This window comes from Pongo pygmaeus, chromosome X (assembly GCF_028885625.2).
Source record: "Pongo pygmaeus isolate AG05252 chromosome X, NHGRI_mPonPyg2-v2.0_pri, whole genome shotgun sequence".
Taxonomy (NCBI): domain Eukaryota; kingdom Metazoa; phylum Chordata; class Mammalia; order Primates; family Hominidae; genus Pongo; species Pongo pygmaeus.
This window is the reverse complement of record NC_072396.2, coordinates 76,297,135-76,312,408: the sequence shown is the minus strand read 5'-3', so window position 1 is coordinate 76,312,408 and position 15,274 is coordinate 76,297,135. Positions and strand designations below refer to the sequence as shown.

The 15,274-nt window shown below is 39.2% G+C and overlaps 1 protein-coding gene across 1 annotated transcript in view; it reads left to right on the top strand.

Annotated features, from left to right (window-relative positions):
* The first annotated feature begins 698 nt into the window (after positions 1-698).
* LOC134739014 (uncharacterized) overlaps positions 699-15,274 on the top strand; it is a 45,912-nt gene continuing 31,336 nt past the window's right edge. Inside the window, exon 1 of the mRNA XM_063660223.1 lies at positions 699-819. Coding sequence (XP_063516293.1) covers positions 699-819 — 121 coding nt within the window. The remainder of the gene's footprint in view (positions 820-15,274) is intronic.

The following is a 15,274-nucleotide window of genomic DNA, read 5'->3' as shown; positions in this document are numbered from 1 at the left end:
GCTGCTGTACCAGATATAGTTTCATTGCTTGTGCAAATTAACACACCTCCTGGTGCCTGCTATGCAGCCATTGACTTGGCAAATGCCTTTTTCTCCATTCCTGTACATAAGGCCTACCAGAAGCAATTTGCCTGTAGTTGGCAAGGCTAGCGATATACCTTTACTGTCCTACCTCAGGGGTATATCAACTGCCAGCTTTGTGTTATAATCTTATTCAAAGAGACCTTGATTGCTTTTTGCTTCTGCAAGATACCACACTGGTCCATTACATTGAAGACGTTATGCTGATTGGATCCAGTGAGCAAGAATTAGCAAACACACAGGACTTATTTGTGAGACAATTGCATGCCAGAAGATGAGAAATAAACCCAACTAAAATTCAGGGACCTTCTACCTCAGTAAAATTCCTAGGGGTCCAGTGGTCTGGGGTCTGTCAAGATATTCCTTCTAAAGTGAAGGATAAGTTGCTGCATTTGGCCCCTCCTACAACCAGGAAAGAGGCACAATGCCTAGTGGGCCTATTTCAATATTGGAGGCAATACACTCCTCATTTGGGTGTGTTACTCCAGCCCATTTATTGAGTGACCTGAAAGGCTGCCAGTTTTGAATGGGGTCCAGAACAGGAGAAGGCTCTGCAATAGGTCCAGGCTGCTGTGCAAGCTGCTCTGCCACTTGGGCCATATGACCCAGCAGATCCAATGGTGCTTGAGTTGTCATTGGCAGATAAGGATGCTGTTTGGAGTCTTTGGAAGGCCCCCATAGGTGAATCAGAGTGGAGGCATCTAGGATTTCGGACCAAGGCCCTGCCATCTTCTGCAGGTAACTATTCTTCTTTTGAGAGACAGCTCTTGGCCTGTTACTGAGCATTGGTAGAAACTGAATGTTTGACTATAAGTCATGAAGTCACCATGTGACCTGAACTCCCTATCATGAACTGGGTGCTTTCTGACCAATCTAGCCATAAAGTGGGTAGTGCACAGCAGCATTCCATCATCAAATGGAAGTGGCATATACATGATCGGGCTCCAGCAGGTCCTGAAGTCACAAGTAAGTTACATGAGGAAGTGGCTCAAATGCCCATCATCTCCACTCCTGCCATCCTGCCTTCTCTCCCCCAACCTGCACTGATGGCCTAATGTGGAGTTCCCTATGATCAGTTGACAGAGGAAGGAAAGACTAGGGCCTAGTTCATAGAGGGTTCTGCACCATACGCAGGCACTGTCCAAAAGTTGACAGCTGCAGCACTACAGCCCCTTTCTAGGATATTCCTGAGGGACAGTGGTGAAGGGAAATCTTCCCAGTGGGCAGAACTTTGAACAGTGCACCTGGTTGTGCACTTTGCATGGAAGGAGATATTTCCAGATGTGTTATTATACACTGATTCATGGACTATAGCAAATGGTTGCACTGGATGTTTAGGGACTTCGAAGAAGCATGATTGGAAAATTGGAGACAAAGAAATTTGGGAAAGAGGAATATGGATGGACCTTCTCTTTGTCAAAAACTGTAAAGATATTTGTATCTCATGTGAGTGCCCACCAATGGGTGACCTCAACGGAGGAAGATTTTAAGGATTTTAATAATCAAGTGGGTAGGATGACCCATTCTGTGGACCCCACTCAGCCTCCTTTCCCAGACACCCCTACCATCACCCAATGGTCCAATGAACAAAGTGGACAAGGTGGCAGGGATGGAGGTTACACATAGGCTCAGCAACATGGAATTCCACTCACCAAGGCTGACCTGGCTACTGCCACTGCTGAGTGTCCAATTTGCCAGCAGCAGAGAACAACACTGAGCCTTCAATATGGCACCAGTCCTTGGGGTGATCTGCCAGCTGCCTGGTGGCAGGTTGATTATATTGAACCTCTTCCATTATGGAAAGGGCAGAGGCTTGTTCTCACTGGATTTGACACTTACTTTGGATATAGACTTGCCTATCCTACCCGCAATGCTTCTGCCAATACTACCATCCATGGACTCACAGAATGCCTTATCCACCATCGTGGTAAACAACACAGCATTGCCTCTGACCAAGGCACTCACTTTATGGCTAAATAAGTGTGACAGTGGGCTCATGCTCATGGAATTCACTGGTCTTACCATGTTTCCCATCATCCTGAAGCAGCTGAATTGATAGAATGGTGGAATGGCCTTTTGAAGTCACAATTGTAACACCAACTAGGTGACAATACTTTGCGGGCCTGAGGCAAAGTTTTCCAGAATGTCATGTATGTTCTAAATCAGCGTCCAATATGTAATACTGTTTCTCCCATACCCAGGATTCACAGGTCCAGGAATCAAAAGGTGGAAGTGGAAGTGACAGCACTCGCCAGCCCTCTAGTGATCCATTAGCAAAATTTTTGCTTCCTGTTCCTGCTACATTTCACTGTGCTGGCCTAGAGGTCTTAGTTCCAGAGGGAAGAATGACACCACCAGGAGACACAACAATGATTCCATTGAGCTGGAAGTGAAGATTGCCACCTGGACACTTTGGGCTCCTCCTGCCTTTGAGTCAACAGGCTAAAAAGGGAGTTACAGTGTTGGCTAGGGTGATTGACCAGGACTATCAAAATGAAATTAGTCTACTACTCCACAATGGAGGTAAGGAAGAGTATGCATGGAATACAGGAGATCCATGAGGGCATCTCTTAGCATTACCATGCCCTGTGGTTAAGTTCAATGGGAAGCTACAAGAGCCCAATCCAGGCAGGCCTACAAATGACCCAGACTCTTCAGGAATGAAGATTTCGATCACTCCACCAGGAAAAAAAAACACAACCTGCCAAGATGCTTGCTGAAGGTGAAGGGAATACAGAATAAGTAGTAGAAGATGGTAGTCATCAATACCAGCTATGATCATGTGACCACCTGCAGAAATAAGGACAGAAATTGTCATGAGTATTTCCTCCTTCTTTTGTAAAAAACATGTTTGTGCATGTACACACTTGTACTAAGAAAATATCTTCATTTCATTTCCTTTCTCCTTTATCATGTGACATAAGATTTATTGATCTCACATCAGCGTTTAAGCATTATTAACTTTATGTAATAGTATTTGGGTTGGAGGTTGGTGTCTTTCTGGTTCTGCAAAGGATAGTTGTATTATGTTAGGTGTAATTATTATCTTATTATTGTCTTTATTTGAAGATTATGTCTCTACTAAAAAAAATACAAAATACAAAAAATTAGCCGGGTGTGGTGACGGGCACCTGTAGTCCCAGCTACTTGGGAGACTGAGGCAGGAGAATGGTGTGAACCCGGGAGGCGGAGCTTGCAGTGAGCTGGGATTGTGCCACTGCACTCCAGCCTGGGCAACAGAGTGAGACTCCATCTCAAAAAAAAAAAAGAAGAAGATTATGTATGATCTCAGGAGGTATTTACGGGTTCAAATTGACAAGGGGGAACTTGCAATGGTTAACACTGAGTGTCAACTTGATAGGATTGAAGGATACAAAGTATTGATCCTGAATGTGTCTGTGAGGGTGTTGCTAAAGGAGATTAACATCTGTGTCAGTGGGCTGTGAAAGGCAAACCCACCCTTAACCTGGGTGGGCACGATCGAATCAGCTGCCAGTTTGGCTAGAATATAAGCAGGCAGAAAAATGTGAAAAAAAAGAGACAGACCTACCTCCCAGCCTATATCTTTCTTCCATACTGGATTCTTCCTGCCCTTGAACATCAAACTCCAAGTTCTTCAGTTTTGGAACTCAGACTGGCTCTCCTTGCTCCTCAGCCTACAGAGGGCCTATTGTGAGACCTTGTGATAGTGTGAGATAACACTTAATAAACTCATATATATATATATAATAGACCTGGAAATCCTAGCCAGAGCAATCAGATAAGAGAAAGAAATAAAGGGCATCCAAACAGGTAATGAGGAATTCAAAATGTTGCTGTTTTCTGATGGCATGATCATATACCTAGAAAACCCTATAGACTCCTCCAAAAAGCTCCTAGAACTGGTAAATGGATTCAGCAAAATATCAGGATACAAAATTAATGTAAACAAATCAGTGCCAAAAACCTAAAATATGTAGGAAGACAATCAAAAAAGTGAGAAATCTCTACAAGAAAAACTACAAAATACTGCTGAAAGAAATCATAGATGACATAAATGAATAGAAACACATTCCATTTTCATGGATTGGTTGAAACAATATTGTAAATATGACCACACTGACAAAAGCAATCTACAAATTCAATGCAATTTCCATCAAAATACTACCATAATTTTTCACAGAACTAGAAAAAACAATGCTAAGGTTTACATGGAACTAAAAAAGAGCTCACATAGCCAAAGCAAGATTAAGCAAAGGGAACAAATCTGGTGGCATTACATTACCCAACTTCAAACTATACTATAAAGCCATAGTCACCAGAACAGCATGGTACTGGTATAAAAACAGGCATATAGACCAATGGAACAGAATAGAGAACGCAGAAATAAAGCCATATACTTACAGTCAACTGATCTTCAACAAAGCAAACAAAAACATAAAGTGAGGAAAGGACACCCTATTCATCAAATGGTGCTGGGGTAATTGGCAAGCTACATACAGATGAATAAAACTGGAACCTTGTCTCTCACCTTATACAAAAATCAACTCAAGATGGATCACAAACTTAAGTCTAAGACACAAAACCATAAAAAATCTAGAATATAACATTGGAAAAATACTTCTAGACATTGGCTTATGCAAAGACTTTATGACCCAGAACACAAAAGCAAATGCAACAAAAACAAAGATAAATAGGTAAGCCCTAATTAAACTAAAAGGCTTCTGTCCAGTGAGAGAAATAATCAGCAGACTAAACAGACAACCCACAGAGGGGAAGACAATCTTTGCAATCTATATGTCAAACAAAGGACTAATACCCAGCATCTACAAGGAACTCAAATCAGCAAGCAAGAAAGAAAAAAATCCCATCAAAAAGTGGGCTAAGGACATGAATATACAATTCTCAAAGAAGATACACAAATGGCAAAAAAAACCACGATGCAATACAACCTCACTCCTGCAAGAATGACCATAATCAAAAAATAATAGATGTTGGTGTAGATGCAGTGAAAAGAAAACGCTTTTACACTGTTGGTGGGAATGTAAACTAGTACAACCACTATGAAAAACAGTGTGGAGATTCCTTAAAAAACTAAAAGTAGATCTATCATTTGATCCAGCAATCCCACTGCTGGGTATCTATCCAGAGGAAAATAAGTCATTATAACAAAAAGATATCTGCACACACATTTTTATAACAGGAGAATTCAAAATTTAAAAAACTGAGAACTAACCCAAAATGCTCATCAATCAATGAGTGGATAAAGAAAACGATGTGATTTATATATATATACACACCTTGGAATACTACTCATCCATGAAAAAGAATAAAATAATGGCAACCTGGATGGAATTGGAGATCATTGTTCTTATTGAAGTAACTCAGGGCTGGAAAAGCAAACATTGTGGTTCTCACTCATAAGTGGGAGCTAAGCCATGAGGATACAAAAGCATAAGAATAATGCAATGGACTTTGGGGATTCAGGGGAAAGAGTGAGAGGGGGTAAGGAATAAAAGACTACACATTGAGTACATTGTACAGTGCTCAGGAGAGGAGTGCACCAAACTCTTAGAAATTAACACTAAAGAACTTATTCATGTAAGCAAACACCACCTGTTCCCCAAAAACCTACTGAAATTTTTTAAAAAGAAGCAGGAAAATAAATAAATAAATACATACATACATACATATATACATACATACATACATAAATGAAACCCCATTAGTCAGTGTATACGTCTTTTCTACATTGTTGGACTTATTTACTAATACTCTTTTGAGCATTATTGCATCCATGCTCATGAGAAATCTTGATCTGCAGTATTGTTTTTCTTGTAATGTTTTTGGTTTTGGTATTAGGTATTACAGTAATGCTGATCTCATAGAATGAGGTAGAAAGTGGTTTATCCTGCTTTCTGGACTTGATTGTAGAGAATTGGTATAATTTCTTACCTAAATGCTTTGCAGAATTTTCTAGTGAACCCATCTTGGAAGAGTTGCTTTCTTTTTTGGATTATTAAATCAATATTTTTAGTAGTCATTGACAAGGTTAGAAAATCAATTTTTTGCATAAGCTTTGTTTTTGTGCCTTTCTTATTTTTTCATTTTATTCACTTTTTCATATTTATGGGTACTTAGTTTTTCAGTTGTCCTTTATTACTCTTTTTATGTCCTTAGAATCAGTAATGCTGATCTCTTATTTCTTAAATTTGTAGAGCTTCTTGCATGTGTAAATTAATGTATTTTATAAAATGAGGAAATATTAAAGAATTCAGAACATTTGGGGCTATAATTTCTTCAAAATTCTTTCTCTTCATTTATTTATTCTCTTTCTGCAACTCCCATAATGCATGTGCTCTTATGTTTGATGGTTGTATTAGTTTCCTAAAGCTGCCAAAATTAGGTAGCAGAAACAGAGTGGCTTAAAACAACAGAAATTTATTCTCTCACAGTTATAGAGGCTGGAATCAGAAATCAAGGTATCAACACAGTTGATTTTTATTAGAGACCCTGGGGGAGAATCTGTTTTTATGATTCTCTCCTAGCCTCTGGTGGTTGTCAGCAACCCTTTATGTCTCTTGGCTTATAGACATATTACCCCAACCACCACCTCTATCTTTCCATGGCGTTCTTCCTCATGTCTGTCTTTTCTGTTTTATCTTCCTATAACAATACCAGTAATTGGATTGGGGCCCATCCTAATTTCATGTTGATGTTATCTTAACTAATTATATCTACATAGACTCTATTTCCAAAAAAGGTCATATTCTAAGATTCTAGGTTAACACAAAGTTTTTCTGGGGGGTAGGCACTATTTAACCAGGAACAATGATGTTCCACAAGTCTTTAGGCACTGTTCATTTTCCTCTTTACCTCTCCTCAGACTAGATAATTTCAATTCATCTAGCTTCGATTTTGCTGATTATTTCTTCTCTCATCTTAAATCCTCTGTTTATCTCCTCTAGTATAATTTTCATTTAAGCCATTGTACTTTCAGGTCTAGAATTTATGTTTGGTTCCTATTAATAATTTATGTATTTTAATTGACATTTTCTGTTTGTTGATGCATTATTCTTATTTCCTTTATTTCTTTGTTCATGAATGCCTTTAAATCTTTGAGCATATGTAACACAGTTGAGTTAAAGCATTTTTCTGGGAAGGTGGAGTAAGATAGCAAAATAGAAGCCTATACTATTTGTCTTCTTGCTGGAACAGCAAATTTTGACAACTATCTGCACACCAATGCACCATTACAAGAATAAAAAATTAGCTAGTAGCTCAGCCACAGTGGGGCAGAGCAATAAACAGGTTCTTGGGGACCCTGAGTCCAGGCCTAGGCTTTTGGACAGCATTTCTAGACCCACCCTGGGCAAGTGGGGAGCCCACTATGCTGAAGAGTGAGTCCAAGACCTGGCAACATTCACCATGAGCTGACTGATGACACCTTGGGCTTTAAGTCAACATTGGAAGTGGATGGGCAGAACCCCTTGTGGACCAGTGGTTGTGGTGGTGACATGGAGAGGCTCCTCTGCCTATGGAAAGGAAAAAGAAGAGTGGGAAGAACTTTGTATTGTTTGAGTGCTTAGTGGTTGTGGTGGCAACATGGAGAAGCTCCTCTGCCTATGGAAAGGAAAAAGAAGAGTGGGAAGATCTTTGTATCATTTGAGAGCTTAGCTGCAATGGACTATAATATTAGGTAAACTGCTAAGGTGTTTTGTTCCAATTTCTGGCTTCCAACAGCATCTCTATGCCCATCCATGGCATGGGGAAACTTGCTGCCCTGAAGGGAAGGGCCTTCAGCAAGACCCAGTGCTACTCTGGCTTCAGGTCCGACCCAGTGCAGTACCAGTGGTGGTGGCTACAGGGGTGCTTGCATAACCACACCTCTATTCCCAGGTGGCTCAGCAAAGACAGAGACACCCATTCATTTAGGAGAAAGTAAAAGAAAAGAACAAGAGTTTCTACCTGGTAATCCACAGAATTCTTCCAGATTTTATCCAAGACAATCAAGACAGTACCTCTACAAGTCTGCAAAAAACACAGCATTATTGGACATGGGGCTCAAGTCCCTTTGAATACCTAAAAAGCCTTCCCAAGAAGGACAGGCACAAACAAGCCCAGACTGTGAAGACTACAATGAATACCTAACTCTTCAATGTCCAGACACTGACAAATATCTGCAAGCATCAGCCCCTTCCAGTAAAACATGACCTTACCAAAAAAACTAAACAAGTTACCAGAGACCAATCCTGGAGAAACAAAGTTATATAACCTTTCAGACAAAGAATTCAAAATAGTTGTTTTGAGGAAACCCAAGAAATTCAAGAAAACACAGACAAGGTATTCAGAATGCCATCAGAAAAATATAACAAAGATTGAAATAATTAAAAGAATCAAGTAGAAATTATAGAGGTGAAAAATGAAACTAATATGCTGAATAATGTATCAGAGTCTCTTAATGGCAGAATTAAATAAGCAGGAGGAAGAATTAGTAAGCCTAAAAACAGGTTGAATGAAATCAGTCAGAGGAGACAAATTAAAAAAAAAATAATAAAACATGCCTCCAAGAACTAGAAAATAGCCTCAGAATGGCAAATATAAGAGTTATTGGCTTTAAAGAGGAGGCAGGGAAAGAGATAGAGGTAGGAAGTTTATTCAAAGGGATAAAACCACAGGACTTCCCAAACCTACAGAAAGATATTAACATTCAAGTAAAAGAAGGTTATAGAAAACCAAGGAGATTTATATCAAGAAAGACTGCTTCAAGACATTTAATAATCAAACTTCCAAAGGTCAAGGTTAAAGAAAGGATTATAAAAGTAGCAAAAGAAAAGAAACAGCTAGCATACAATGGATCTCCAATATATCTGGTAGGAGACCTTTCAGTGGAAACCTTACAGGCCAGGAGAAAGTGGCATGATATATTTAAAGTGCTTAAAGAAAAATACTTTTATCCTAAAAGAGTATATCCAGTAAAAATATCCTTCAAACATAAAGGAGAAATAAAGACTTTCCCATGTAAATAAAAGCTGAGGTATTTCAATGTCAGACCCGTCCTACCAGAAATACTAAAGAGAGTACTTCAATCAGAAAGAAAAGGATGTTAATGAGCAATAAGAAATCATCTGAAAGTACAAAATGTACAGGTAAGAATAAGCTCACAGAAGAAAAAAAAACAGAATAGCATGACAATATAATGGGGGTGTATAAACTACTCTTATCTTAAGTAGAAAGACTAAATAATGAACCAACTAATAATAATCACAACTTTTTACAACATAATACAATAAAACATAAAGAGAAACAAGAAAACATTAAAAAGTGAGGGGATAATGTATAGTGTTTATTAGTTTTCTTTTTGCATGTTTGTTTGTTTATACAATCAGTGTTAAGTTGTCATCAGCTTAAAATAATGGGTTATAAAGTAGTATTTGCAAGCCTCATAGTAACCACAAATTGAAAAACATACAATGTGTTTTAAGCCATTTTTACATTGAGGCAGGAAAATGTGGTCTAGAGGCAAGGAACATAAGGCCAACTCACACTTCAGCTATAAGAGGAAATATCCTCTCCATAGGGCATATGCCATAAATGACTTTGTAACTTTACTTCGTCCTCTTCATTTACACAGGGCGTACCCAAAGTAAACAACGGAATCCTCTAGGGGGTATTTAAACTCCCAAAAATTCTGTAATGGGGCTTTTGAGCCCCTAGGCTCAGGCCTGCTCCCAAACTGTGGAGTGTACTTTCGTTTTGAATAAATCCCTTCATCCCTTCCTTGCTTTGTTTGTGTGTTTTGTCCAATTCTTTGTTCAAGATGCCAAGAACCTGGACACCCTTCACCTTTAACATATTTTGGCAAGCCAGCCTGGAGGAAGAGGTAAGCCCAGAGTTTGGGATTTATTCTTCTCCTTTCTTCTTTCCCTTTCTGCTCCAATACAAGGGAATCTCTTTCCCTCTCTTTTCTTTTCCAACCTGGGACCCTTGGTGAGCAGCGCCTAAACATAGAAACAACTGCAGGTTTCTGGCCATGGCCACTGAAACTAAGGGGTTTCCACGTGGAGAAGCGTGACCACCACCGCCCGGTTAGCTTAAGGAACCTGAGTCTTTTTCATGGTTTTTTTCCTCTCTTTCTTTTCAGTCTTTCAGTGGCTGTTTCCTAGTAGCTCTTTGGAAATTGAGGGCAATTGGCTAGGGTCACTCCCCAGTACTGCCTGAAGACCTAGGAATGAATGGTAATAATTGCCCTGTCCCAAAGGGGGAAGAATTTCTTTTATATCTTTTCTGAGCATGGTCCCTGACCCCTACATGCAGGCGCAGCTCAGAGCAAACTCGAACATGTTTCAGGCAACTTAAACCTTCTTTTCATATGCTAAATTCTTCCCTTATTGTACTCAACTGGCTAAGGAACAAAAAGGCCCACCCAGCATCCAGTTCACATTACAGTTAATGGCTATTCTCATAAAGCCCATAGTATGCTGTGGAGAGGAAGACCTGCATGTGGTGCCCACCTAAGGCCAGAGACATTTGGAACTCACTCCGTGGGTTCTGCAGACCCCAACCACTCCAAAGAGAACATTCTTGGCAGAGGTTCTGAGATCTAGTGTTAAGCACTCCTTAGAATTTTCTTTCACAGTTGCAATGCTGCTTGGGCCCAACATTGCTTTAAATCTGGAGTTTAATGTTGAATGAGAAAGTGGAATGGCTTTGCATGTATCCAGGCTTTTGTGCTGTGGTTCTAAGCAGGGAGCCTGGTTAACGTGTGATGCCCTCCTTTGGTACTGTTTGGCTCCAGGGCTCTTTGGGGTCTGGGGAGGTTTGGCCTTTAAAAATCAAACTGCCTTGAAAACTGCTTTACACAAAATTTTGGTTCTCAGTCTCCGCTGGATTATTTATTGGGGAAAAATAAAACCAGAAAGCTTATATTGCTATCTCATGGCTAAGGTTCCAAGCTATTGGATCTTCATTTATGTGTGTGTATACAGGTCTAGATGTGTTTATTTACATGCACACTTATTGTTATATGTTGTGTCTACCAAATTGGCTTATAAGTAAAAGAGCTCTCATAAATTAAGTAAATAAGTCTAAGCAATTTTCTTTTTTTATTATTATTTTTATTTTATTTTTTATTATTATTATACTTTAAGTTTTACGGTACATGTGCACAATGTGCAGGTTGGTTACATATGTATACATGTGTCATGCTGGTGTGCTGCACCCATTAACTCATCATTTAGCATTAGGTATATCTCCTAAAGCTATCCCTCCCCCCTCCCCCCACCCCACAACAGTCCCCAGAGTGTGATGTTCCCCTTCCTGTGTCCATGTGTTCTCATTGTTCAATTCCACCTATAAGTGAGAATATGCGGTGTTTGGTTTTTTGGTCTTGCGATAGTTTACTGAGAATGATGATTTCCAATTTCATCCATGTTCCTACGAAGGACATGAACTCATCATTTTTATGGCTGCATAGTATTCCATGGTGTATATGTGCCACATTTTCTTAATCCAGTCTATCATTGTTGGACATCTGGGTTTGTTCCAAGTCTTTGCTATTGTGAATAGTGCCACAATAAACATACGTGTGCATGTGTCTTTATGACAGCATGATTTATAGTCCTTTGGGTATATACCCAGTAATGGGATGGCTGGGTCAAATGGTATTTCTAGTTCTAGATCCCTGAGGAATCACCACACTGACTTCCACAATGTTTGAACTAGTTGACAGTCCCACCAACAGTGTAAAAGTGTTCTACTTCTCCACATCCTCTCCAGCACCTGTTGTTTCCTGACTTTTTAATGATTGCCATTCTAACTGGTGTGAGATGGTATCTCATTGTGGTTTTGATTTGCATTTCTCTGATGGCCAGTGATGGTGAGCATTTTTTCATGTGTTTTTTGGCTGCATAAATGTCTTCTTTTGAGAAGTGTCTGTTCATGTCCTTTGCCCACTTTTTGATGGGGTTGTTTGTTTGTTTCTTGTAAATTTGTTTGAGTTCACTGTAGATTCTGGATATTAGCCCTTTCTCAGATGAGTAGGTTGTGAAAATTTTCTCCCATTTTGTAGGTTGCCTGTTCACTCTGATGGTAGTTTCTTTCGCTGTGCAGACGCTCTTTAGTTTAATTAAGTCCCATTTGTCAATTATGGCTTTTGTTGCCATTGCTTTTGGTGTTTTAGACATGAAGTCCTTGCCCATGCCTATGTCCTGAATGGTAATGCCTAGGTTTTCTTCTAGGGTTTTTATGGTTTTAGGTCTAACGTTTAAGTCTTTAATTCATTTTGAATTAATTTTTGTGTAAGGTGTAAGGAAGGGATCCAGTTTCAGCTTTCTACATATGGCTAGCCAGTTTTCCCAGCACCATTTATTAAATAGGGAATCCTTTCCTCATTGCTTGTTTTTCTCAGGTTTCTCAAAGATCAGATAGTTGTAGATATGCGGCATTATTTCTGAGGGCTCTGTTCTGGTCCATTGGTCTATATCTCTGTTTTGGTACCAGTACCATGCTGTTTTGCTTACTGTAGCCTTGTACTATAGTTTGAAGTCAGGTAGTGTGATGCCTCCACCTTTGTTCTTTTGGCTTAGGATTGACTTGGCGATGCGGGCTCTTTTTTGGTTCCATAGGAACTTTGAAGTAGTTTTTTCCAATTATGTGAAGAAAGTCATTGGTAGCTTGATGGGGATGGCATTGAATCTTTAAATTACCTTGGGCAGTATGGCCACTTTCACGATATTGATTCTTCCTACCAATGAGCATGGAATGTTCTCCCATTTCTTTGTATCCTCTTTTATTTCATTGAGCAGTGGTTTGTAGTTCTCCTTGAAGAGGTCCTTCACGTCCCTTGTAAGTTGGATTCCTAGATATTTTATTCTCTTTGAAGCAATTGTGAATGGGAGTTCACTCATGATTTGGCTCTCTGTTTGTCTGTTATTGGTGTATAAGAATGCTTGTGATTTTTGTACATTGATTTTGTATCCTGAGACTTTGCTGAAGTTGCTTATCAGCTTAAGGAGATTTTGGGCTGAGACGATCGGGTTTTCTAGATATACAATCATGTCATCTGCAAACAGGGACAATTTGACTTCCTCTTTTCCTGACTGAATGCCCTTTATTTCCTTCTCCTTCCTGATTACCCTGGCCAGAACTTCCAACACTATGTTGAATAGGAGTGGTGAGAGAGGGCATCCCTGTCTTGTGCCAGTTTTCAAAGGGAATGCTTCCAGTTTTTGCCCATTCAGTATGATATTGGCTGTGAGTTTGTCATAGATAGCTCTTATTATTTTGAGATAAGTCCCATTAATATCTAATTTATTGAGAGTTTTTAGCATGAAGGGTTTTTGAATTTTGTCAAAGGCCTTTTCTATATCTATTGAGATAATCATGTGGTTTTTGTCTTTGGTTCTGTTTATATGTTGGATTACATTTATTTATTTGCATATATTGAACCAGCCTTGCATCCCAGGGATGAAGCCCACTTGATCATGGTGGATAAGCTTTTTGATGTGCTGCTGGATTCAGTTTGCCAGTATTTTATTGAGGATTTTTGCATCAATGTTCATCAAGGATATTGGTCTAAAATTCTCTTTTTTGGTTTTGTCTCTGCCCAGCTTTGGTATCAGGATGATGCTGGCCTCATAAAATGAGTTAGGGAGGATTCCCTCTTTTTCTATTGATTGGAATAGTTTCAGAAAGAATGGTACCAGTTCCTCCTTTTACCCCTGGTAAAATTTGGCTATGAATCCATCTTGTCCTGGACTCTTTTTGGTTGGTAAGCTATTGATAATTGCCACAATTTCAGAGCCTGTTATTGGTCTATTCAGAGATGCATCTTCTTCCTGGTTTAGTCTTGGGAGGGTGTACGTGTCGAGGAATTTATCCATTTCTTCTAGATTTTCTAGTTTATTTGTGTAGGGGTGTTTGTAGTATTCTCTGATGGTAGTTTGTATTTCTGTGGGATTGGTGGTGATATCCCCTTTATCATTTTTTATTGCATCTATTTGATTCTTCTCTCCTTTCTTCTTTATTAGTCTTGCTAGCGGTCTATCAATTTTGTTGATCCTTTCAAAAAACCAGCTCCTGGATTCATTAATTTTTTGAAGGGTTTTTTGTGTCTCTATTTCCTTCAGTTCTGCTCTGATTTTAGTTATTTCTTGCCTTCTGCTAGCTTTTAAATGTGTTTGCTCTTGCTTTTCTAGTTCTTTTAATTGTGATGTTAGGGTGTCAATTTTGGATCTTTCCTGCTTTCTCTTGTGGGCATTTAGTGCTATAAATTTCCCTCTACATACTGCTTTGAATGCATCCCAGAGATTCTGGTATGTTGTGTCTTTGTTCTCGTTGGTTTCAAAGAACATCTTCATTTCTGCCTTCATTGCATTATGTACCCAGTAGTCATTCAGGAGCAGATTGTTCAGTTTCCATGTAGTTGAGTGGTTTTGAGTGAGTTTTTTCATCCTGAGTTCTAGTTTGATTTCACTGTGGTCTGAGAGACAGTTTGTTATAATTTCTGTTCTTTTACATTTGCTGAAGAGAGCTTTACTTCCAAATATGTGGTCAATTTTGGAATAGGTGTGGCATGGTGCTGAAAAAAGTGTATATTCTGTGGATTTTGGGTGGAGAGTTCTGTAGATGTCTATTAGGTCCGCTTGGTGCAGAGCTGAGTTCAATTCCTGGGTATCCTTGATAACGTTCTGTCTTGTTGATCTGTCTAATGTTGACAGTGGGGTGTTGAAGTCTCCCATTATTATTGTGTGGGGCTCTAAGTCTCTTTGTAGGTCACTCAGGACTTGCTTTATGAATCTGGGTGCTCCTGTATTGGATGCACATATATTTAGGATAGTTAGCTCTTCTTGCTGAATTGATCCCTTTACCATTATGTAATGGCCTTCTTTGTCTCTTTTGATCTTTGTTGGTTTAAAGTCTGTTTTATCTGAGACTATGATTGCAACCCCTCTCTTTTTTTGTTTTCCATTTGCTTGGTAGATCTTCCTCCATCCTTTTATTTTGAGCCTATGTGTGTCTCTGCACATGAGATGGGTTTCCTGAATACAGCACACTGATGGGTCTTGACATTTTATCCACTTTGCCAGTCTGTGTCTTTTAATTGGAGCATTTAGTCCATTTACATTTAAAGTTAATATTGTTATGTGTGAGTTTGATCCTGTCATTATGATGTTAACTGGTTATTTTGCTTGTTAGTTGATGCAGTTTCTTC